The 24,715-nt window shown below is 53.7% G+C and overlaps 1 protein-coding gene across 1 annotated transcript in view; it reads left to right on the forward strand.

Moving 5' to 3' along the window:
• The window catches only part of TLN2 (talin 2), a 351,431-nt gene that overhangs the window by 281,577 nt on the left and 45,139 nt on the right, over positions 1-24,715 (forward strand). Inside the window, exons 40-46 of the mRNA XM_045294950.1 lie at positions 6,971-7,072; positions 9,179-9,298; positions 18,232-18,378; positions 21,181-21,347; positions 22,222-22,405; positions 24,281-24,406; positions 24,609-24,712. Coding sequence (XP_045150885.1) covers positions 6,971-7,072; positions 9,179-9,298; positions 18,232-18,378; positions 21,181-21,347; positions 22,222-22,405; positions 24,281-24,406; positions 24,609-24,712 — 950 coding nt within the window. The remainder of the gene's footprint in view (positions 1-6,970; positions 7,073-9,178; positions 9,299-18,231; positions 18,379-21,180; positions 21,348-22,221; positions 22,406-24,280; positions 24,407-24,608; positions 24,713-24,715) is intronic.

Here is a 24,715-nt window from a genome sequence, read left to right on the forward strand (position 1 = left end):
GAGGGCTGCTGTAATAGAAGGACCTCGAGTGGGCACGTTACGGACCAAGGAGGGATCTTTTCACAGTTCCGTAAGCTATCAGTGCTGACTCATAGTGACCCTATTGTGAACGGCCCCAGTGAATCTTGGAGACTTGAACTCTTGATAGAAGTAGAAAGCCCTGTCTTTCTCCAGTGGAGCAGCTGGTGGTTTCGAACTGCTGAACTTAGGGTTAGCAGCCCAACACATAACCACTCCACCACCAGGGCTCCAACAGTGAATACAGTAACTTAAAACTAGTCATCGGGCCCTGACCTAGTGTCGTGCCTCCTCTGTCAAGAATCCCGGGACTTTTTTGGTTTCTTGGCTTATAGATGAACCTCCCAGGTGGTCCTTCCTCATCCCCACCTGGGTGTATCTCTGTCGAATCTGCTCTTTGTATAACTCAGAGTTAGGAGGTTTAGGGCATGCTCATTCACCGATCATAGAAAACCCTACTTCCAAACTGGATTACCCCCTCAGATGTGTGTGTGGGTGTGTGGGTGGGTGGGGGGCTCTCAACACATATCTTGGGAGGCACATTATTCAACCCATAACAGTTTTTAACTCCCTGCCCCCCTGGGCTTCCTCGGACTTGGCCCCAGGTACTGGGCTGTAAGGAACTGACTACGGACCAAGGCGGACACCAGCAGCCTTCTTTCTCTTGAGCGTTCTGTTCGTGTAAAAATATTTGATAATACACCCAACAAAGTATGCACTTTCACATAGATAAGCCATAACACCCTTTCTTCCAGTCGCGTGCAAAAAGGAGAGACAATAGAGGGAGAGAAGAGACCAGGGGTTCCTTTTTCGTAAAATTGAAATCATTATGTAGCTTCCCTATCTACCTCAGACCCTGGTGATGCTTTGGGTTAGGCCCTGGGCTGCCAGCCTCAAGATCAGGTATCTGTTTCCACAAAGATTTCACAGTCCCAGAGAGCCTATAAGGAATGGCTATGAGTCCGAAGGTTTGCAGGAGCTAATCCCTCGGACGTGGACAGACTATTCCCTTAAAGTGTTTTGGAAGCTCTGGTGAAACCTGTTCACCCCGGATGACCCTGCTGGTATTTGTGACACTGGTCACATACCGTCTAGCATCACAGCAACATGCAAGCTGCCACCGCAGGGAGAGTGACAGGCGAGTAGTGGATCTTAACAACCAGGGATAACGGGAAGCACAGGAATTCCAGAACACTTCGTGGTGTTCATGGGGAACCCCTACATGGACCAGGAGGTCCGTGGTATTCAAACAGAACTGTCGTGTGGTTGAATATCAGGAAAAGTGTGTGTCCGTGTTGTATCTTTTTATTATGCTCAATTTGTCAGCTGAGCAAATAATCTGAAAAGATGAAATAAAGGAGAATTAGCATTAGGATTCCAGGAAGGCTTATTAACAACCTACTGCAGCAGGGTTCCTCAAACGACGGCCCGCGGGCCACATGCGGCCCGCCGAGGACATTTATCCGGCCCGCCGGGTGCTTTTGCCCATTTTGTTTTTTTACTTCAAAATAAGGTATGTGCAGTGTGCATAGAAATTTGTTCATAGTTTTTTTATAAACTATAGTCCGGCCCTCCAACGGTCTGAGGGACAGTGAACTGGCCCCTGTTTAAAAAGCTTGAGGAGCCCTGACCTACGGTATACAGATGCCACCACCTTGCCTGCACTCAAAGCAAGGACTGGATGACGACCCTGGACAGCATGCAGCCTTCAGCCTGGGCCACAACCCGATGCAACGAAAGCCGTGGTCCTTGCAGCGGGACCACGAGCCCGCTACATGATAGAGAGAACCGTTTGAACTTGCCAAGCATTTCATTGTGTTTGGATACACGCGTGGTGTTCGTGGGAAGCAGCAGTCAGGAAGTCCATGTGTTGAGCACATCCGCTACCTGGATGGGCCTCTGGAGTGCTGAAGAGCAAGAAGGGTGGCTGAGCACCAGGATGCGCCAGTCCAAGCCTTGTTACTGTCAGTTGCCGCATAAGTATGTAACAGTTGGACAGTGAATAAGGACGACTGAAGAAGAATGGGTGTCCTTGCATTGTGGAGTTGTGAAGATGAGCAGGTGTCACGGACTGCCGGAGAAGACGCAAATCGGTCCTGGAAAGAAGTACAGCCAGAATGCTCCTTCGCAGGGAGGATGGTGAGCCTTGGTGTCCTCCGGAGAGACCAGCCCCTGGAAAAGACCTCACGCTTGGGGAGTCGAGGGGCCGAGTACAGGAGGAGGACTCTCAACGGGACCCAGATGGAGGGACGCGGGGACTGCAGCAGTGCGGTCAGACAGTGGTGAGGCCGGAACAGGCCAGGCTGTGTTCTGTTCTGTTCTGGACAGGGTCTCACCGGAGTCCGAGCCAGCTCAACCGCACCGGACAGCAGCAGGCCTCAGACTCCGCTCCATGGCAGGGATTCCGCTGCCTCCGCTTCGTGGGGCTGTTGGGGGGGCCAATCAAAATGAAATCATGAAGCGAAATTATCAAGCTGCATTCTCCTGCTCCCCACTCCCGACCTGCGGAGCCCAGGAACCTCTGCTTGTACTTCACAGATCTTTCCCTGGTTCTAGTACGGAGCCAGCCGGGACATCACTGAAGCCGTACGTGGAAAAAGCTCTTGGTGAACTCTTGCAGGCGATGGAAATTTTAAAATAACGTGATTTGCATTTTCTCATTTCATGACCCGTCATCTGAGTTGGCTCACTAGGGAAATATGATTAGAGATGGTTTTAACTCCCTACCTCCTCCTGCTTCCCCCAGGAACCATTCACTTGACAGGTCAGCTTGATATTCATGAAAATGAACAATTGTTCATCCACATCTAATTGCCATCGATGATAGCATATCCACCGATTTTAGACATGCGCTGTGTTTTGAAATATCCAGTGTTAGTTTGGGAATACATTTCTATGGGTTTTCAGGATGATAATTTGTCTCTAATTGCTAATTTAGAGACGATTGCTTGCTCCTAGCTCCATAAAGAAATGATAGCCTGAAACTAGATCGCACTATTAATTATCCTTCAACCTTAAGCAGCCATTACCAGCCTGATAGAGTAACCCGTCTGGGCTGGGATGCTGTGGCTCTCTCTGGAGACCCCAGGCCCTGCTTTGTCAACACAGTCAATTAATTTCTGGGATGGGATTCTCCCGCTTCCACTCCGGACAGTTTGGGAGAAAATGAGCGAAATCGCTCTCTTTCACAAGGCCCTTGGAGAAGTCTCCGTGGGCCTGCGTGGCTTTCAGGTGATCGGACACCAGAACTTGGAAAAGAAGCCACGTTATCACCAAGGGTACTCCGTAATGGGACTCAGAGTAGCTTGGTGTAAAACTTAGAAATTCAAAGTACAGTGAACCCTCGTTTATCGCGGTTAATCGGTTCTAGACCCTACCGTGATAAATGAAATTCCGCGAAGTAGGATTCTTTATTTGTAAATCAAATATTTTCGTAGTTAGAGCATAGAGGACATGAAAAAACACCCTTTAGTCACCATTACACTTGTATTACCCAATTTATTAAACGAAAAAGGGAAAATACAGTAAAACATTTTGGACGTTACAATTATCATTTATTATTTATTATATTATTTATGGCATCTAGTTTACAGTATTACATATTTCACATACAGTATTATTATACATAGTTTTTACAAATACTGTAATCAGTGGCGTGCAACCTCCACGATTTTCTTGCCATCTTTGATCATATCCAAAAGTTTTACCTTTTCCTGGATGGTGAGCATCTTCCTCTGGCACTTATTTTTATTGTCAGAAGGCTTAGAAGAAGCAGCTCGTTTAGGAGCCATCATAGGGCTTAGATAAAATTTCTTAAAAATCGCAAACAATTACAGTACACTGTACAAAAGCAAAAATGCATCTGATAACGTAGCTCCGATACGTAGCGATGCAGACAGAAGCGTGTACAGTATGAGCCAATCAGTGGCAGTAATGACAGAGCATGCGCTGTTATGCAAAAACCGCAATAGAGCGAAGCCGCGGAAGTCGAAGCGCGAAGTGGCGAGGGTTCACTGTATACTTGTTTCCTTAGGAAAAGATGGTTTTTCAGAACCACCTCATGCTAGAGAAGAATTCCATCAATCCCAAGGCGTGTTGAGTCAAGAACCCTTGAGCCTGGCAGGCTGTGACAGGAGGCAGGCCGGAAGGCAGCTCTTGTGCCACCTGCTTTCAGGGCTTGGAAGTGGCTGCCACTTTGATACTTCTGGGAGGGCTGGGACTGGGCCTGGCATTACCTCACAGCAGTAACTAGGAATGACTGTCAACATGAGTCTCAAAGGCAAGGAACAACGAGTCATTCTCTCCCCTCCCTGCGATTGCTCTGTGACCCAAAGCAGTGGCTTTCACAGCCACCCGAGGGACCACGTGACCCCTTGTCCTGCCCATCACCGGAGGACTTTGTTTTGAGTGATCGTTGTAGGTCTCTGGGAGCACCTGAGTAGCGAGGCATCTGAAAATAGACATTTTCTGTGAGTTTCAGTTCTTCGGTTAGAACAGAGATAAACTGTTAGAAACACTCCAAAATTCGCAAAGGGAGTGAATGAGTGAGTAAGTGGCAGAAAAACGTGTGTGCTCACAGTTAATTCTAAGTTGGCTACAACCCTTGACACCCTTGCGCTTCTGCCGGGGAGGCTCTTGCTAAAATTTCGTCTCTTTGTATCCCAGCACTAGACTCTGGAGTAAGACTTGGAGAGCTCATAGGCTGATATGAAATAATCATCCTCCCAGAGGACCTTGAACCAAACGTTGAACCCTTCCAAGCCTTGCTTTTTCCACCTAGAGAATAAAAGAATTTAGTGAGGCTAGTGGTTTGTGACCTTTGGGATTTCATGTCCTAAAACTGTTGTTGTTGTTGTTGTTGTTGTTGTTGTTGTTGTTGTTGGCAAAGAAGAGACTCAGAGCAAAAACAAATCCTGCTATGCTCTATCGCGATCCTGAAAGGCTCACCTCTTGATTCTCGTCGTCTTTTTCGTCAAGCTGCTAACACGTTCCTCGTGGTGGGCGGTGGCCCCTGGACTAAATGCCGTAACGCTCCCTCTCCCTCCAGCAGCCTGCCCTGTTTGTGCTCGGGCCACATCCCGCGGGAGGCTCCAGCACGCTGCCTGACACGCCGGTGACGCTTAGTCAGTGTGTGCCGAATGAGTGACTGACTCCCCAGCTCAGCCCTCATTTAAGTAGCAGAGCCCCATGCTGTGATGGAGACCTGGGGCAGCGTCTGTCTGTCTGATAGAGACTCTCACCCAGAATCTGTGTAACTAGTTTGATGGGCTTTGCAGCCACATCCCACACACTCCAGTGAGATAGTCTTTCGCCCACAGGACGTGTTGGGTCTGCTCATGACAGGTAGCTCTCAGAGAAGACTCCATCCAACGTGTCCCTGATGGATCTCTTGGCCCATGGTTTCTTCCCTGACTCCAAACTCTGTAGCATAGGGTTGCCACACAGATGTGTCTCCCTGGCTCCAGAAGCCACCGTTTCTTCATGCTTTGGAAGGCTCTCCGTAAAGCCAGCGTCATCCTTACCGTGGTCCCCATAATGCAAGTCCAGCTGGCATAATGCAAGTCCAGCTGGCTGCAGGACACTCACTCTTCCCGGTGTTTCTTCCCTATCGGTCTGTCTCCACCTGGGAGCTCATTCAGCAACCACTGGTGATGGGCACGAAGAGAATGGCGGTGAAGAGAGGCTGCCCTTTCTCCATCATTGTCGAGAGTTGGCATGTAGTCACTGTGAGCAGCACCAGTTTTATTACCCCGTCCTCGGCTCCTCTTACTCTGTATAGCACATGGCCATGTTTAGACAGGGCGATCTGGATTGCAACCCTGTGAAGGTTCAAAGTTGCCACAGCTAACAGGGCTGAAGTAACCAGCTGAGGCTCACCCACAAATCCTAGAGCCAGTGTCAATGCAAGTCTTTCTGAACTAATATGTCCCCAACTCTTGGAGGACCGCAGTCAGGGCCTCAACGGCTAACTCTTACACAGGACCTGACACCTCCTCTTAATTCCTATTTCTGGTCAAGCCACTTAGACTCAAGTGAGTGGCAAGTTATTCCTACTGTACTTAGAGCAGTGGTTCTCCACCTTCCTCATGCCGCGACCCTTTCACACAGTTCCTCATGTTGTGGCGACCCCCACCCCAACCATAACATTATTTTCGTTGCTACTTCATAACTGCAATTTTGCTACTGTTATGAATCGGGCGACCCCTGTGAAAGGGTCATTCGAGCCCAAAGGGGTCACGGCCCATGGTTGAGAACCGCTGCCTTAGAGTCAGGTGGGTGACAGAGACACATGGTTCTATGGGTAGTCCTTCCAGTCTTCCACGTCGCTCAGAAGTAAGGGTTCTGGGGTGCATATATCTGCGCACCCTGCCATTCCTAGGAAGCTCTGTGCAGCACCTCCTGCCTCTCCTCCCACCCTGCACTTCTCTGGGGATCTCAGCCTGACTCAGCTCTCCTCGTCCTTGAATGCCACTCTCTTTTCTTGGGATCCCATCCTTGACCTTGAGGCTAGAGGCCCTGACTCACCTGATAGCAGTTAGCTGGACCGTCGGTCCCTACGGAGAGCTTGCCTGCTCCTCTCAGACAGAGTTAGAGCGTGTCCTTGCCTGTGTCCCCCACACCCCTATGTGCCCCTCAGCTGAAGTCCTCTCCCAGAAGTTGGTGAATTCTCCAGATGCTGGCCCAGAAGATCTCTGCGAGCGCCGTGGCTCCTCGCCCACGGCGCTCAAGTTCACTGCAACCCTAGCGCCCCCAAAGAGCAGAGTAGAACAGCCCATCTTCACAGAAAGGCCACGCCTTTCGCCCTCTGAGCCACTGGTGGGTTCGAAGCCCCGACCTTGCGGTTAACAGCTGAGCCCGGAACACAGTTCCTTTCCATGTTCCTAATGCTAATAGTTCAGCACAGGGCTTCACGGGCTGCTGGTGACGCGGTTTCTTCTCTTCTCCCGGGCAGCTGGGGGAAGGCACACCCCCGGAACCGAAGGGGACGTTCGTGGATTACCAGACGACCGCGGTGAAATACTCCAAGGCCGTCGCCGTAACCGCTCAGGAGATGGTAAGGAGACCAGCAGCTGTCCTTCGGACCCCTGTCCACTGGCTCCTCAGACCGGGCGGGGTCTGTGCGGGAGACATGAGGGGCCTGCCCCTTATGGCCACTTTCTCCCGGGCCCCACCTCTGTCCTTCCATGGTGGTCCTTCTGGCTTACCTGTGGCCTGGAAGTCCCATCTGCTGAGAGTGTAGCCCGAAGGGAGAGCTGCAAGGGGGCATTAACGCTGGTTGGGACTTGGGCATGAAGATGGGGCAGCAAGAAGGAAGGAAAATGAGAATTAGGGTGGTGACAAGAAGGAAGATGAAGTTAAGAAAAAGACAAAAAGGCGCAATTCACCTCTCAAAGGTGTGCTTGTAGATTAAAATTACAGTGCAGGAGAAGGCATTTCAGAATAAAGCAGAGCAGAGAAGGTCTGATGGGAGCAAATGATGATCCTTGGACAGTTCTGGTCTTGCCAGTTTCCAGGCAGGGCAAAACTGTTTAAAACATGTTCCTGACAGGCGAAGGCCTATGATTTCCATACATCAGTCCCGCCAGTCACAGATTCAGCGTGGAGTGGATAGGGGTATGTAGAAGGTTCCTCTTGTCTTTGGGAACCTGGACGCAGCCTCTGACTCTGGTGCAAGTGACTGTCCCATCCAGAGGGGGCCTAGGCGGTCCTGTCTGAATGGCTTTGCCATGGGCCTGTGTGTCCACTAGGGGCTGAGCGAGGGCCATGCCGCCTTCACCGGGAGGCTGTGACTGTTGGTTGCTTCAGAGTGGCAGGCTGGCTGGGGAAGAAGCTCTCACAGCGATGCCTGCCTCAGAGTGTTGTTAGAAAGGCTGGAGTCGGGCACAAGCTGGCCCTTCGGAGAGGAGTTGGCAGGACAGGTCCCAGGTGGAATCAAGCAGCCCTCAGAAAGCCAGTCAATCCCAGAGGATCAGGGAGCACAGTGGGACAGCTGAGCGGTAACCCAAGGAACATGTGGGGCTTGGCTCTGGGGTTCTGGACTGCCTGTTGGGGTAGGTTCTGGGCTGGCCTCTCTGGACACGTCGTGTCTAGCATCTTAAGGCGTTCGCTGCCTTAGCTCCTTGGGTTGGGGGGACCCCACGCCCCGCATCGGGTCTCCCACAATCACTGTGCTCCCCTTTGGCAGGGCTGACATAGCCACTCCGGGAGCAGGCCACTTTCTCTCGGGGTCCGGCTCAGTGTCCGGAGCAGGCCCGAGAGTGCCTCCTGTCCTCACGTACGGAGAGTCATTAAGCGGGGTTTCTGAAGGCCTTTAAAAATGAAGGTCTTAGACAGTCACAAAGGGTGATCTGCCACGTATTGCTCATCATTCAGCGTTAGAGAAGGACTGGGCTGGGGGTGGGGTAGGGGCTCTCTTAAAGAGGAACAGGGACCACTTTCTGCAGACAGCCTAAAACTGGTGGCCCAGGGAAAGCTAGAAGCCAGCCTCATAAGACAAATTGAGAAAAACTATTCCTGTAAGACAAGAGGGAAAGACTAGACGCGTCGATGATGAAAGGGTACACTGACCATTTGGGCTTCAGGAAACCCTGCAGGACATTTGTGGCTGTCACCTTGTCGTGCTTTGGCACAGTTTCACCACACAGCTGCGTTCTCTGTGCATTTCTGCCTCGGAAGCACTTGATTCGCTCATTCTCCTTCACGATTTCCTTAACAGCCCTCGTGCCGCTCAGGACCTGGTCCTTGGCTCCTAGAGACCAGATCAACGCGTGCCCCCTCATGGTTTCTTTGGGAACTGCGTTGGGTGCCCTAATGGGCCTGGGCTGGCCGGAAGCTGATGGTGTCACCTCCCAGAGATTGGGCACTAGGGACCCAGCCTCCCTTCTGCACGACCTGAGCCCTGAGCATGGTGCCTGTCTCGCTGAGCGGGGAGGAGCCCCACGGGTGTGTCTGCCTCACAGGCCTGCCATGTGCAATGCAGCATGGGCTTTGCTTGAACCGCCCTCTCCAGCATTCAGCCCCCAGTGCCAGCCCCTGCCCCCCCACCCCGACTCTGCCGGGGGCTGACAAGTGAATGAACCCCTGTGGCTTCCGTGGTATTAACACATGGTTCTCATGCTTTTCTCTGTGTGTTTGTGTCTTGCTTGTTTTCTTTTTCCAGATGACTAAATCGGTTACTAACCCGGAAGAGTTGGGAGGACTGGCCTCACAAATGACCAGTGACTATGGGCACCTGGCTCTCCAGGGCCAGATGGCAGCAGCTACGGCGGAGCCAGAAGAGGTCTGCCACCTTAGGGCCCCTGTGTTAAGAAGTAAACACACGCGGATTCTCACTCGCAGGGGGTTCTCCGTAGCTAAACTCCCTCCGCACGGCCCCAGCCTGGTTTGACTTAATCTGACCTCCCCTAGATTCAGACCTAGTAATCCAATGTGTGCTCAAAGCAGACTGGCCTTTCTGAGTGACGTGTGGACCTCTGGAACCACCTCGGCGGTGGGTTTTCAGATAGGAGGACTCTGCTTCCAACATTGTGGCGGGTCACCTAGCCCCCAGCTCACTACCTGATGCCTCTCAGCACATGCCCAAGCCTGGATTGCTAAGGGCAGAGACACCCACTGCCGCCATCCTTTCCTAGTCCCAGTTAGCAAGCTCCCCTTGACCCCCCGGCCTCAGTTTGTATGCTTCAGAAGCTCCCAGAAGTCTTGGCAGAGCCAGGTATGGAACTTAGCCCCCTCCCCTGTTCTGAGACAGCTGTGTAGCCTGTTTCATGAAACACCAAGCACAAATCCAAATGCCCTGCCATTATTTCTGGCACGTAGGCACTCTATAGGACAGGGCAGAAGGATCCCTGGGGGTTCCAAGACTGTAACTCTTTGCAGGACTAGAAAGCCTTGTGCTTCTCCCTCAGTGGCTGTGGTTTCCAACTTCGGACCTTGCAGTTAGCAGTGCAGCACATAACCCTCGGTGCCGCCAGGGCCCCTTATGGGCTCCGTCGCACACCACCGAAATGAAGGACTCGCTGATTTCATGTCAAAGTCATGTTTACCGTATACCGTAGCTTTTCAGGTGGCAACGGCATGATGAAAAGGTTTGAAATGTGAGAAATGGTGGCGGCAAACTTAGTGGATGCAGGACTGCCACAGGCTTCCAATCTGTTAAAAACAGAGATGTGCAATTTTGTGAAATACGCCTGCATTGTTGGTGGCTGTCTAAGAACTAGCCTTGTCCCCTCCCCCAGTCTCCACACTTCCTGTGGACGTCTCTTGCTAGTACCTCTCTAACTCCCTGACTTCTTAGCCTCCGTTAGGACCCTCATTGAGTTTTGCCTTTGAATGCTTGGACCAATAGGAGTTGAGTCCATCGAGGTCTGGTCCTTCTGAGAAATGGAGTCGTCTTCTGGAAGCACATACTTGCCCCACCCAGTGTGGGTGGCACCTGTAGAAGGGGCTGGGCCCAAGGTGCCCCCTGACCCTCCCCACCCCCCAAGAAAATGAGCACAGTCTAACCCGAAGAAGGAAGAGAATGGATTGAGGGCCTACTGGGAGGATGATGGCAACGGCATTTCCTGCAATTGGCCCAGCCACGTACTGAATGCAAACCATGTGGGGGAAGCTCCTGAATGCATGGCTGTAAGGCCGATGGTTGTGACTTGTCTTCCCTTGTCCCTGGATAACACTGAGAAGCCTCTGAGTCACTTCGTGCCACCATATATGCTGGGAGTTAGGGCCACCCATATCTTAACCAGGACACTGGAATGCTGCAGAAATGAAGACCCCGAGCAAAATCACTCTCCAACGTGTGCCTTAGCAGTGCGTGTGAAGAGAATGACCACCCCCACATATATGTGTACACATATCTGTACCCATATGTATGTACACAGATATACAAGGGGTACTCCCCTCACCCCCCCCCAAAAAAAAAACAACAGAAAAAAGCCTCCGCAGGGTGGAGTTTTTGTAGGACGAATTTTTCCCGCAAGGCAAGCATTGAGCAACTCGCTCTGAGTTAGTGCACTCAGTGGTGTCACCTGGGAAGGTTCTCTCTGGTCACAGTGAATTTTTTCATAATAGCAGTTTTGCTCAACCCTCGTCGTTTTTGTGATGGCCGATTTAAGAGAATGGCATGTAGCTGTGAAATTTTGATTCCTGCGTGGGAAAAATGCCAAAGAACCTGTTGTGATGTTGAACACAGCTTACAAGGGCAGCACTATGGGAAAAACTCAAGTGTGCGAGTGGTTTTCTCATTTCAAAAAAGGTGAAGAGCCGATTGATGACAAACCTCGTTCTGGATGTACATCAACTTCCCGAACGGACAAAAATGTTGGCTCGTAGTGCATTTGGAGTTTGTTGCACCAGGTCAGACTGTTCATCAAGCTTTCTATTCAGAGGTTCTAAAAGATTGTGTGACAGTGTGCAACAAAAACAGTCTGATTTTGGCAGCAGGGGACTGGTTTGGGCACCATGACTGCACCAGCTCACACAGCCATCTCAGTGTGCCAATTTTCGGCAAAAAGCAGCATGCCTCTCTTGTCCTATGCACCGTACTCACCTGACCTCACTCCGTGCAACTTCTTTTTGTTTCCCTGAAGAGACATGAAAGGACAGCAGTTTGACAACAGAAGAAGTGAAGAAAAAAGCAAGGGAGGAGGTGTCAGCCTTCGAAACAGATGAGTTTGAAAAGTGTTTTCCAAGAATGGGATGGCAGATCTGAGAAGTGTATTCAGTGTAGTGGAGAGTACTTTGAAGGTGATCGGGTTGTTTTGTAAAGAAATTGAAATACATAGCTCTGAAAAAAGAACTCTAGCTTTTGGGGGGTACCCCCTTTGTGTGTGTGTAGTGGGATTACTTCAGTGCCTGTGTTTTGAAACTAAAGAATGAATAGGTTGCAGCATGAATAACTCTGTAACGAATGTGTGTCCTCTCTACCAAGGAAAGGCAGTTAGCAAAGAGCTGCTTCGGGACTTGTGTGGCTTTTTGTTTTTTAATGCAAGCCCACCCCTTTCTTTTCCTTTTAAGTAGACTGGCTGTTTTGGGAAGGTTGTGTAAGTTCGTCAGGCACTTGGATACCAAGGAGTTTTTATTTTCGTAAGCAAGAGCATGGGAAATTGCAGCAGTCAGGAAACGTTTGGACAAAAGGAGAGGAGTGTTTGCTCTGGGAGGGGCTTGATCCCAGAAAGAGGCTGTGATTCTGAGCGAGGCTGCTGGTGCCTGTTTGTTGAAACGCTGGCCCACCTGAGTGACCACGTGGGGACTCGATGGCCTGTGGGCAGCTCATCCCAGTTCTCACACCATGGCCGCCCCTCCCTCACGCGAAGGGAGCAGGTCTCCGGACTGCAGCCCAGGCTGCTGACGCCAAATAGAAAATGATGCAAGGGCAGCCGGGAGAGAAAGGCGTGGCTAGACAGCGCCGTGGCCGGTTGCTGCTTCAGCCATTGGCTGTCCACCTGTGGGAGCTGGTGTTTGCGGTGAGGTTTTCCCTCTCCACCGTTACATCTTTCTTCCAGTGAATTCGTGGTTGAACATCGACCCAAGGGCGGTGGAAAGGGCAGGGAGAGTCTAGAATGACCTGTGGCTGGCCTAGGAACAGTCTGGCTGAGCATTTTCCAGACAGATAGTGTGGGGGTCGGGTTAGGCTTAGAAACGGAGAAGCGGTGTGGTTGTCTCTGCCGAGACCCTGGGATCACGTGTCTAGCCCGGAGAGCCTCACAGCAGAGCGTGCGTGAAAATAGTTGTACCGGGGCCAACGACGCAGTTCCCGGGCTGCGGCCTGCTGTGCTGAGTCCGCGTTTTGGACTTTCCCGGACCGTGACGACAGAAGAGCCCCTGGCTCAGCGTCTGAGCATTGGCAGAACCGTAGGCACGTCCTTCCCAGGGAAATGCAACCCCCACCCCCCCTTGTTTTTAACAACACTGTGAAGAAAATGGGCCGGACAGTAAAAACCCTCTAGCAATTGTGCCGACTGAAGATGAGTCCTTGTTACGTTTTGTTAAAGGGAGACGTTTAGATCCTGTGAGCCTCCACTCCTAAGTGCAAATCCTGAAGAAAAGCTACACCTTTGCCCGGAGGAAAACTGGCTGGAACCACTCAGAATAGCGAATGCCTTAAATCTGGTCGGGGCATTTGCCGCAGCCCGCGTGGTGAGAACCACAGCCCATTCCCCCAATGTGAGGGGTGTCGGCGCTAGCGCTTTCCAAAGCTTTCCAATACACACCTTCCGTAGTTGGGAGAGCTGGACTGCTGCTGTGTGTCCACTGCCACTCCCCACCCCCACCGCCTTTTGTCTTCTCTAAGGAGGAGCCATCCTGTCTGTCACAAATCTTTGTTGTTACCTGCTGAGCGTTGACAGGTCAGTCCAGGCAAAACCATATTTGATCTGCTGCAAAGCTGGTTGGTCTAAGACTGGAGACGCCCCAGCAAAAGATCCGAGTCCGTTTTGTTTAGCTGTGTGCCACAGGGCAAAGGCTTGGTGTTTCTTAAACTCCTGCCGAGGAAATTTGATCTGAAACTTTCTTGTTTCCCTCAAGGCAGAAACCCGGAGACAACTTCCCCCCTCTGATTTTAGCCAAGAGACAGGAACTAAAGGTTTCCTCGAGGTTCAAGTAATGCTGATGTTGCCGGTTAAACACCACAAGCTGTTTATGCCTTTGATCAAAATGTGCTTCCTAATAGACAGGGGCGTTGATGGTAGTTAGATGCCCACCTGGGGTCACCCTATTCGCTGAGATGTGCAGTGCTGCGACAAGCAGGTGGGCAGGTTAGGCCCCCCCTACTGCTCCATGGTCAGCATCTCCTTCCCTTTCTAGAATGTCCCTCGGATAATGCAAACTGACCTGGCCAGTCAAGCGTGCTGGTTCGGTTGGCCCTCTCTGTGAGTGCCCCAGGTCCACAGCCAATGTTAGACACCTGCCGGGAGACCTCAGTGCCCCCGTCCCACCGTGCAGTGTCCGACACAGCAATCCATTCTTCTTCCCTGTTGCTTAGATCACCCAAGAGTGCCTCTCTGTGGCAGTGAGCACTGTAGCCACTTTCAATAACTGTGGGGAACAGGTGATGGATTTAAGTACATCGGTGAACGAGTAAATATACGATGGCTTTCCGTGCACCTTTTTAATCTCTTCATCGTTTCAGGCAGGTGAGGAACTAAAGGCCCCACGAAACTTGCTCATAGAGTTCAGTAGCCAGGAGAAGACAGAGTCAGCGGACAGGCCCCTGGTCCTCTCTGCCACCCCAGCTGCCCATGTGGGTGATGGGCAAGAACAAGTGTAGGACTGGCCCTGGTGCCTGGGCCCGTCCCTCCTGTTACCGTCAGCCCTCTGAGCTGTGAGAATAAGTGAGTGAAAACAATTCGAACGTGTTCTTGGTCATACGAAGCCCCTTCTGCATGCGGTCCAAGAAGGCTCTCGCCCTTGAATGTGTAAGAGGCTGCATGGCCAAGCCTCAAGCCCTGCAGGTCCCTATACGCTATGGCCTGACAGACTCATCTGTTGGGCAAAGCCCTGGAAGAAGAATTCCGAGGACTCTTGCAATCACAGCTTTATTTTTATCTCGTCCTTCCCTGGTGCTGGTTCGTCTTAAGAGTTCCCTAACAGGAATGTCATCCCCAAGAACATCTGTGGCCGCCCGCCTGCTGTTGGGTTTATAGAATCCCGTATTGCATGGAGTAACCTTGGTGGTGGTGTGGTTATACGTTGGACTTCTAACCCTCAGGTCGGCAGTTTGAAACCACCAGATGCTTTCTGCTCCCATAAAGAGTTACAGTCTTGACTCCTGTCCTCTAGGGTCACTATGAGTTGGAATTGACTCGATGGCAGAGTTGCGTTGGGTTGGCTGGTACAAGTGGCCCCTGCCCTTGGCTTCCAAGGTGGCTAAAGTGGCCAATGAAAAACCCAAAGCTGTTCATGTCTTTGAGCAAGATGTCCCTCATATTAGGCAGTGGACTGGTTGTAAGTTGGATCACCCTTTGAGCTGGTCCCATTTGCTGATTTTAGCGCTCTAAAGTTGAGTCTGCCCAGAGGTGCCTTGGAAGAAAGGCGTGGCAACCATCTTCCCCAAGATGAGCCATGGGAAACCCTGTGAAGTACAGTTCTGCTCTGACATGCTTGGGTTGCCTGAATCAGAATCCACAATTACTGGTTTCTGGAGTGTTTGGGGTTTTTCCCCTGCATGCATCACATACACTACCACCCTACCACCCCCAACAAGTGTCTGAACAGCACACCGGCATGTTTCCATAGCACTGCCTCTTGAGTGGGGGCTACGGGACCATGCGAGTGTTGTTGAGGGGCATTCCACCATTTATCATGCCTGCCCGTGGGTGTCAGGTTGGAGACTGCTCGGCAGGACCCCCACCCCAGGGTGATTTCTGAGGCCTGTGTGTCCCAGTGTCCTGTCGCTCTGCAGACAGGAAGCCCGGGCTCTCCTCCGTGCAGGCAGCAGGAGGATATGCTCGGAGTGCTGTTTTAGAGCCCGGGTGTTGCTGGCATGATGCTTTCAAACCACCTTCTTCAGAACCCTGGCCCAGGAAGGCGTTGACGGTTCTGCATACGTTTGATTTGAGGCTTCTTTAAGAAACAGACTTTTCGGTAAGCATACATGGACTCATGAGCGTGCCCTAGGCCAAGTGTTACCTGCCAGGAGCCACCAGTGCACGAGCCCAAGGAGCCGCAGGTGGGGTCACAGTTGAGCGCTCCGCTTCGGCCTGAAAGTCCGTGGCTGGGACCTACCCAGTGGCACCCAGGTGGGCGGCCTGCTCTCATGAAGACTTCAGCCTGGGAAACCCTGGGAGGCAGGTCTGCGCTGTCACAGAGTCGCAATCACTCGGAAACCAACCAAGGGCACCGAGCAGCAGTGCACTACGCCGGCTGCTGGGGTGCGGACCCCAGGCTGCTGCTGTGGCTGTGTGGTGCCATTGCAGAGAGGGTTCCCTTTTGCTGTTATTTGCAAATGGCTGGGTCTTCTCAATGGAGCCCTCGTGCCAGAGTGGTTGTGCATTGGGCTGCTAACTGCAAGGTCAGCCGTTTGAAACCCCCCAATGGCTCCATGGGAGCAAGATGGGACTTTCTACTCCTATAAAGAGTGAGTCTCAAAAACCCACAGGGGCAGTTCCACCTATCCGATAGGATTGCCGTGAGTTGGCACCAACTGGATGGCAGTGATTGCAATTTGGGGTTTGTTTGTTTGTTTGTTTGTTTGTTTGTGGGTAGGGGGTTCCTCACAGTGCCACCCAAAATACATAAATAAATGAGAAGTCAGCCTGTTAGGCAAGCCCCTGACCATCAGCATGCCCATCTTCAAAAGATGGGCCACTGAGTCCAATTGTTGACTTCTTAGTGAGTCCAGGGTGAGGTACGGTTTAAATGAGGAGGACACGAGTAACATTTCTGTTCTACATGTAGAGCTTCCACTTGAGGACAAGAGGGTTCTGCTCAGCAGAGGGAAAGACCAGGTAGAAGAGCGTGGGAGGAGCAGTGTGTTGGGGATTGAAGGCCTGCTTGCTTGGGAGTGGTTGTGTGTGACTACCACTTCCCCGGGCCTTAGTCTCTCCATCTGTCCAATGGGAAGGCTGAACCAGTAAGGTCTTATTTTGAACTCCTTAGACCTGCCTTCCATTGCCACCTCCCCTGGCTTTCCCAGCACGCCCTAACCTTTAGAGACCTGTGGGCACCACTCCCTGCAGAGCGCTAGCCTGTGGGTTGACATTGGCCCCTGGATCCGGCTCATGCTGTGTTAGGGTGGACCTGTGCTCCAGGAGGCTTGTCAGGGGCTGCTCTTTCTGAAGTCGGTCACCAGGCCGGCCTTCTGAGGTGCCACGGGGTAGACTCCAACCTTTGAGGCAGCAGCAGAACCCCCTGGCCAGTTTCACCTCTGGGGACTGGCCCTTGACTGCCTAGGGTGAACGTATACAGATCTCAACGGACTTGAGGGCCAGATTGAGTTGGAAACGTGGCCGGGGCATCTTGACCTTGTTTTTGTACCAACGATCATGTCCAGCAAACAGGTATGTGGAGTCAGCCTGCTGGGAGGAGCTTTGGCAGCACCCAGTGTCCAACTAAAGGCATTCCAAAGAGCAGCCGCTCAACGGCTCAAGGGACATTTCCCCTACGTGCATTCCATATTTCATGGACTCGGGCCTTCCGACGGCCTCTAATCAGACGGTCCTTTCCGGATAAGCCAGAAAGAGCATCTGCCGTCCCCAGGACCCGAGTCCCCAAAGGCTTCCAGGTTTTACCCACAGCCCCCGAGACTGTCCCAAACAGCTGCTTGGGCGATGCTGGCAGAAGCCAGCCACGGTTTCTAGCTTGGTGGAGTGGTGGAGTCTTAAAAATGCCCCCATTGCCCTGTGATGGATTTGGGGGTTTACTTGCATACTTGAAGTGGAGAGTAGAGTATTTAGAGGTGCTGTACTTATCAGACCAAAATGAAAATTGGCCTGGAGCAGAGCCAGAGGCGTGCACTTGTAGGAGGTGGGGGTGGCATGTGCTACCCCTTAAAGGAGACAGCCGGCAGCCCAGCCGCGTGCTCTCTGGGTTTCTGGTGAGCTCACACTCTTGGGTCCTTTAAAATGCCCACCGGCCTCCTGAGCCCCTGGTGGTGAAAGTGCACCTTTTTTAGGGAAACGCCCAACCTGACTTGGAAAGGTGGCCTTGGGCTCAGGAGGGTCCACCTGAGGGGGGGTTCTGGCTGGTAAAGGTAGCAATTTTACAAGAACCTGCACGCTTCAAAGCACGCTTGAGCTAAGGTCTACAGATCTCGAACCTCTAATCACCCTGCATCGATCCCTCTTGTCGGGAGGGATGAATGAAATGAAATACACCCCCCTCCCTCGAAGAAGCCCTGACACTCAGTGGGCGCTCAATAAAGGCTTGTGGAATGGATAACAACGATTCCTCCAAATTCATCTCATTAACATTCTGGCCGGTGGTTTGGGACAGGCAGCTCTCAACCAGAAACGGTGACAAACTATTGAGACGGCCTTCCGACAGCACAGGGAGATGAGCTCTGGACTCATTCCGAGTGCGCTGTGGCTCTTTCACAGTCTGAAAGAGGGAGGCAGGGTCCACCACGTGCCATGCTTCTCCAAGCGCAGGCTCCCAGTCAGAGTGGAATTTTCCTAGCCAGGCTTCCCTAGGACGGAGGAGAAATTTTCCACGTAGGGAAGCCCTCCGTGGCAGGGTTCACCATGCTTCTCTGTCCCCATCCTGGGTCTGTCTCCACAGATCGGATTCCAGATCCGTACTCGGGTGCAGGACCTGGGCCACGGCTGCATCTTCCTGGTCCAGAAGGCAGGGGCCCTCCAGGTGTGCCCCGCAGACAGCTACACCAAGAGAGAGCTGATCGAGTGTGCCCGCGCTGTCACCGAAAAGGTAAGCCACAGCTGGCCTGGCCGGCAGCCTGGGCCTGAGCCGAGGTCACGCACTGGGATCAGACGAGGGGGAATCTAAGTCCCAACCCAGCCAGTTAGCTGCCTCATCTTTTGTCCTGACCACCCAGGGACAGGGCTTGTCAGGGCACTGGATGACCCCTAGACCTTACACTAAGGGACTGAGAGTGACGATCCCATGCAGATCTATGGCCCGGAGGGTCCTGACCACCCAGGGACAGGCTTGTCAGGGAACTGGATGACCCCTAGACCTTATGCTGAGGGACTGAGAGTGACGATCCCATGCAGATCTATGATGCACAGGGTCCTACTGTGGACAGACCATGTCAGAGCCTCTGTCCCTGGCCAGGAGGCTCCAAGGGGCAGGGCTGGAGCCTCTCCTGGAGGCCTTTTGACCACAGCACCGCTATGTCTAAGGGACCCTGGTGGCACAGTGGTTAAGAGCACTCAGCTGCTAACCAAGAAGTCAGCGGTTTGAACCCACCAGCCACTCCTCTAAAGATAGCCTGCTTCCATAAAGATTTGCATCTCTGGGAACCCCATGGAGCAGCTGTCTCCTATCCTCTAGGGTCACTTGGAGTTTTTGGCTTCCTCAAGGAAGCTCCCAGGTGGCTGAGGGCTGGGCACGAATCCTTGCAGACAGGACCCTTGCAGACAGGACGGTGAAGCAGGGAGAGGGGCAGGGGCTGACTTAAAGGCGCAGGCCCATCTGTGGAAGAGAGAGCTAAAGCAATAGGCTTCCCTTCTCTCAGGGCAGCTGGTTTGAAAGAAAAGTCACGTCGTGTAGTGAATGCTGCTATGCTACATCACCTGCCCAGGGCCCCACGTCCTCATCTGCAAAATGGGACCTCAGACAATGCCTGACTCACAGGGCCGTGAAACTTCAAGGTGACGTGCTTAAAAGTGCTGGGCAGAGTGCCAGGCACCTTATCAGTTGATGGAGCCGAGCCACAGTTCTCCGTAAACTCGTTTCCGCACTGAAAGCTCCCTGGTTGACAAGGCCCCGTCCTGAAAGCCCCTCCGCGTGTGCATCCCAAACTCTCCTTTCCCCAGGCTCTTCCAGTGAGGCTGTTGGCAGGCTGCTAGGAGCCCGGCTTTGGGTGCTTTCCCTCCACCTCTTGCTTCGTGGGACACAGAACTCCGCACTGTTTCAGGAACTAGGCAACCCGACTTGAGGGGCGGGGGGGATCCCTCATCTAGAAGGCGCTGTGACAGAGGCTGCCCTGTGCAGCCCTGCCCGGGGCCACGCTAGGCGCACCCTCCAGAAGCCACAGAATAAGGAAATACATCTCTCGGCTGGAGGGAGGTCCCCTCCCCGTTCAAAGCCTGTCCTTGTTGAAGTTCTTCTTGCCAGAGTCCCCCCACGGAAGACCTCCTTGGAGGGGGCACTAGAAGGGGCCTCCAGGCTGGGCTGGCCTGACCTGCTCTGCTCACCTCAGAGGGCCCCTGCCTGGGACACCTGGAGAAGGTGGCAGCTGATTCTTGCTGCCTGTTGAATTCCCTCAGGCCACCTGGCTTAGGGTTCTTACCTGGGCTGTCAAAACAAAACAAAACAAAACCACCTCACTGCTGACTCGTAGTGACCCGCTAGGACAGGATAGAGCTGCCCCTGTGGGTTTTCAAGACTGTAACTCTTGATGGGAGGAGAAAGCCTCCTCTTTCTCTTTCTGTGGAGTGGTTTCAAAACTGCTGACCTTTTGGTTAGCAGCCCCATGGAGAACCACTTCACTACTAGGGCTCCTACCGGTTTCGTTGTGTTTACATATTTCCCCACCCCTCATCAGCCTTTGACCTGGATAACCTAGTAGGTGCTCAATAAACCGACTGCCTGCAGGCACACATTCCCCAGTGGGCAGGATGTTGCTTCTGGGCTCACCCTGGCTGAGAACATCCCCCACTCCTCCTCCCCCCACCCCAACTATCTGTCTTGGCCATGGTCACCCATCCTATGGGAATTATTTTCCAGAACTGGATTCTTCCCTTCCAGACCAGCTAGGTATCAGTCCAGTTTGTCTTCTCTTGGGGGGGGTCAGAGAAAGGGGACTGGGAAGCGGTCCCTGGACCTGGTTCCTGTGCACCTCCTGCCAGGCTGCTCCAGGCTTCTGCCAAGACACAGCAGCACAGGAAGGAGGGATGTGGTCGCTCCCTGCCCTGGTCAGGAAGCCGTTTACAGAGGTAGAGGTAGGAGGCTACCTGTGTAGTCCCCCTCTGGGCTCCAGCCACCCTGGGGCCATTAACAGAGATGGCAACAGGAAAGGGGTGAGAGACAGCCCACTGTGCACTGGATGCTGGTCCTTTATTCCTCGTGGGGGGTCCAGAAACAGTTGTAATTAGATGGAAGCATCTGTCCTCTCCGGTCCTTTATTCCTCGTGGGGAGTCCAGAAACATAGTTGTAATTAGATGGAAGCATCTGTCCTCTGCTGCAGCCTCGCCCTGCCAGACACGTTACACACCCACCCACTTATAAGAATAGTCCCATCTTACAGATGAGGAAACTGAGGCCGAGGGAGGTGAAATGGCTTGCCCCAGTCCTTGTTTCCGAGGCTCTAATAATGATGGAAGCAGCTGCTTCCCGCCGACCTTTTGGTGAGCGGCCAAGCACTTCACCGCTGCATCACCAGGGCTCCTGACGCCAATAGGAAAAACCGGGAGGGACCGATGGAGCCTGTCTGCATCCGGACCTTGTGCTGCTAACCCTTGCTGTGCTGGCACATTGGCAACAGGAGAGGAATTGGCACACCTTTTGCCCATGTCCCCGTCTCTCGTGTCCCTCTCCTCCGGCAGGTGTCCCTGGTGCTGTCAGCTCTGCAGGCTGGGAACAAGGGGACCCAGGCATGCATCACAGCAGCCACTGCCGTGTCCGGGATCATCGCCGACCTGGACACCACCATCATGTTTGCAACGGCAGGGACCCTGAACGCAGAGAACAACGAGACCTTCGCCGACCACAGGTGAAAGCGCGGGGCCAGCGCCTCCTTCCCGGGCAGGGGGAGCGTCAGGCCGCCAGCCGGGGACATTAGAGATGCTGCCCGGGGCCACGATGTGCGTCTGCGCGTTCACTTCAATAAGACGTCCGAGTGGGGAAAGTGAGCTAATAGCCAACATGCGCCCCTTTGCCAACGGTCAGCGAGGCCTTCGTTACGTTTGAGTTTTGCCCTGCATGGCCCTAGATCCAGCCCGTTAAAACAGAGGGTTTTTTCCCCTTTTCTTTGTAAAGTTTTCCCTTTCCAAGTCTGAGAGCCGTTCCTTGCTCCCTAGCCCCAGTGGACTAGAGAGTGATGGGGTGCAGGCACATGGCTAGCTTTGGGGCAGCAAGGGGCCAAGCCTGCCGCCTCTCCCTGGCTTGCTCAGAGAACGCTGGCTCTTCAGCCAACCACCGCCCCCCTCCCTGAAGGCTGGTGCCGGGCTCCGCGTTGGCTGCTGGGGATCCTCATGCAAATCCCCACCATGGCCAGCACCTAGGGCTGGACTCGTCAGGGATGCCCACTGCTCCATCGTCCCTCCTGGAACCCAACCCTTTGAGCTCTGAACTCCTGGACAAGGTGCCCCTACCCATGTGTCCTCAGGGCCCACTGTCGCTGCGAAGTATTTCCAGGGATGGTGGGAGGAGCGGGAAAAGGGAAGCTGGCTGTGATTCTGCTGTGGGGCTGGGGGCGGAGCCTCCACCCTCCGACGGTGCCTTACAGAAGACGTGAGCCCCTGCGAGCCGAGGGCCCATGCTGTCCCCTTCACCAAAGTCCTGCAGGGACTTCTTTCCTTCCTAGCGACGTGTCGCCAAGCTCAGCCCCATCTTTCTCCCCGGGTTCTCCCCCCACCCCTTCTCAGGGAGAACATTCTGAAGACAGCCAAAGCCTTGGTGGAAGACACGAAAATGCTCGTCTCCGGGGCCGCATCCACCCCCGACAAGCTGGCCCAGGCGGCTCAGTCATCCGCAGCCACCATCACCCAGCTGGCCGAGGTGGTCAAGCTGGGAGCAGCCAGCCTGGGCTCCGATGACCCTGAGACACAGGTAGGGGTGAGGGCTGGGGAATGGGTCGTCCTCCGATGCCCACGGAAGGCTGCGCACCAGGCCCCAGAGACTAAAGGCTAGCTAGGGTTCCCAAGGAAGCCGTGGGTGTCTGAGTGAGCCTGTCGTGTGGGGAGCTGGTAGGAAGAGTTCCTCTTGTTAGCCGCTACCGAGTCTGAGTCTGGCCCCATCCCAGTGGGAGGACATCCTGCCCCGTCGTCAGCCTGTTGTGACCCCGAGAGGGCTTTCATGGATCTGTCTGGTCGGCAGATCACCGGGCCATTCTTCTTCAACTCCATCTCGCTCTGGACACGTTGCTGAAACGCGCCGTCAGTGCTGGCGGTGCACGAGGAATGGAGGCCAGGTCTGGCCCTGGGCAGCATTGATCCAAGTCAGGCAGTCACATGGATGATGGTGGGGGAGCAGGGACAGAGAGAAACAGACACAGGTGGGAGACACGCAGAAGCAGGCTAGGTGGATTGAATGCAGTGAGCATTTGGAGCTGGGAGAAGCCAAAGACAACTCCCACGTTTCAGGCAGGAGCGGTCGCGGAGGTGGGTCCACGTTCCAGGGTAAGGTGCCCAGAGGAAGAGCTGGCTTGGGAGAGAGCAGCAAGGCCATGCTGAGTTAGAGACACAAATGGAACCACCACGTAGGCGTTCGCCGCTCAGTGCAGAGGTGGGAATTCAAGGATCGGCCACAGCACGGGACAGGAAAAGCGTGGAGCGGGAGGAGAGCGGGGCTTGGGGTGTGTTTTGAGAAGCCCAATGCTTAGGACCATATTAAGGAGGAATAGATGCCCGAGGAGATTGAGAAGCTCAGCGGCTGGTGGGTGGCAAGCCAGGAGGGTGGGATGCGCTGAGAGTGCCCACCTGCCAGAGAAGTTAAGAGAGCACCTGGTGTGAAGGTTGGCCATTGGCCCTAGGGCCATGGAGCCACTGGTGACCCAGCAAGGGCTCTTTGTGTGGGGTGGCAGGGCCATAGCCAGGTAAGAATGACGGAATGAGGTCAATCCTGCAGACAGCTTTTGTGGACCTTGGCTTTGAAGTCGAGCAGGAGACACTCCGCTCTCCAGGACGCACCGCTTCACATGCAGCAAATGTTCCGATGTTCCCTGCCCTGTCCATAGTTCCCCGAGCACAACCCACCCCAGGTGCTAGCCAGTAAATTCCGGTTCACACTGAGCCTTTGTCTCGGAGAGTCAAAATGCTTCCCTTAGGACTTCTGTGACCATGTGGGAGTAGTTCATTAGCTCTTTCTTCCAAAGTGCCTCTGGAGGGGGTCAAACCATCCACCTGTCTGATGGAGGGCATTTGGTGTCTGTGGCCGAGTGGAGAGGGGGTGGTGGGGGGAGCTGGGCCTAGAGCCAGGGTGGTCAGAAAGGCTCCCTGGGCCAGAAATGGTGAGAAGGAGCCAGATTCCGGGCACAAAACCAGCAGGAGAAACGACCCTGAGTCAGGATCGAGCAGACAGAAGCCAGCTTGTGAGGAGAGACTCCCTGGACCGCAGCCGGAGAGGCAGGCGGGCCTCACAGAGGCTTTGAGGTGTGGATTCGGTCTCAGTGTTTCTTAGCCACAGGTGTCAGGTCATGGATGAGGAGAGGGCTGCCTCTCGGGTGGGAGGCTCCTGACCTCACCTTTCGGACGTTGGGTGTCAGCATAGATTGCTCCCAGCTAGGAAGGGCATTTAGGACAGAGTCCCCATTCTGGCCAAAGCCCAGGCTTGCCTGGGGAGTGGGCTGTTGAAAGGATGGGTGCTGGCCCTTCCCCAGGCAATGCTACTGTGGCAGGCTGGAGAGCCATGATCCCTGTATCCTCCCATGCTGACGTCACCTGGTGCCAGCTTGGCCCTGCTCACCTGGACTCCACCCTCTTGCAGGTGGTCCTGATCAATGCCATCAAAGATGTGGCCAAGGCCCTCTCTGATCTCATTGGTGCCACTAAGGGAGCTGCCAGCAAGCCTGCTGACGACCCCTCCATGTACCAGCTGAAGGGCGCCGCCAAGGTAACCTGGGTTCCTCAGGGGCAAGCGTGCAGGGGAATGGTGGAACAGAGACGCAGGGGCAGGGGCCGGGTGGGGGGTGGGGAGCATGCACCCCAGCCCCTCTCTGTCTCTCAAAGAGAAGAGATGGTTTTGCTCCGGGAAGTAGATCGGGAAGCAAAAGGACCGGGCCAGGGCCAGTGCAGCACCTGCTCTCTCTCTGCAGGTGATGGTGACCAATGTCACCTCCCTCCTCAAGACTGTGAAGGCAGTGGAGGACGAGGCCACCCGAGGCACACGGGCACTGGAGGCCACCATCGAGTACATCAAGCA

Source organism: Echinops telfairi, unplaced genomic scaffold (assembly GCF_000313985.2).
Source record: "Echinops telfairi isolate 266 unplaced genomic scaffold, ASM31398v2 ScPeMD7_4048;HRSCAF=4782, whole genome shotgun sequence".
NCBI classification, from domain to species: domain Eukaryota; kingdom Metazoa; phylum Chordata; class Mammalia; order Afrosoricida; family Tenrecidae; genus Echinops; species Echinops telfairi.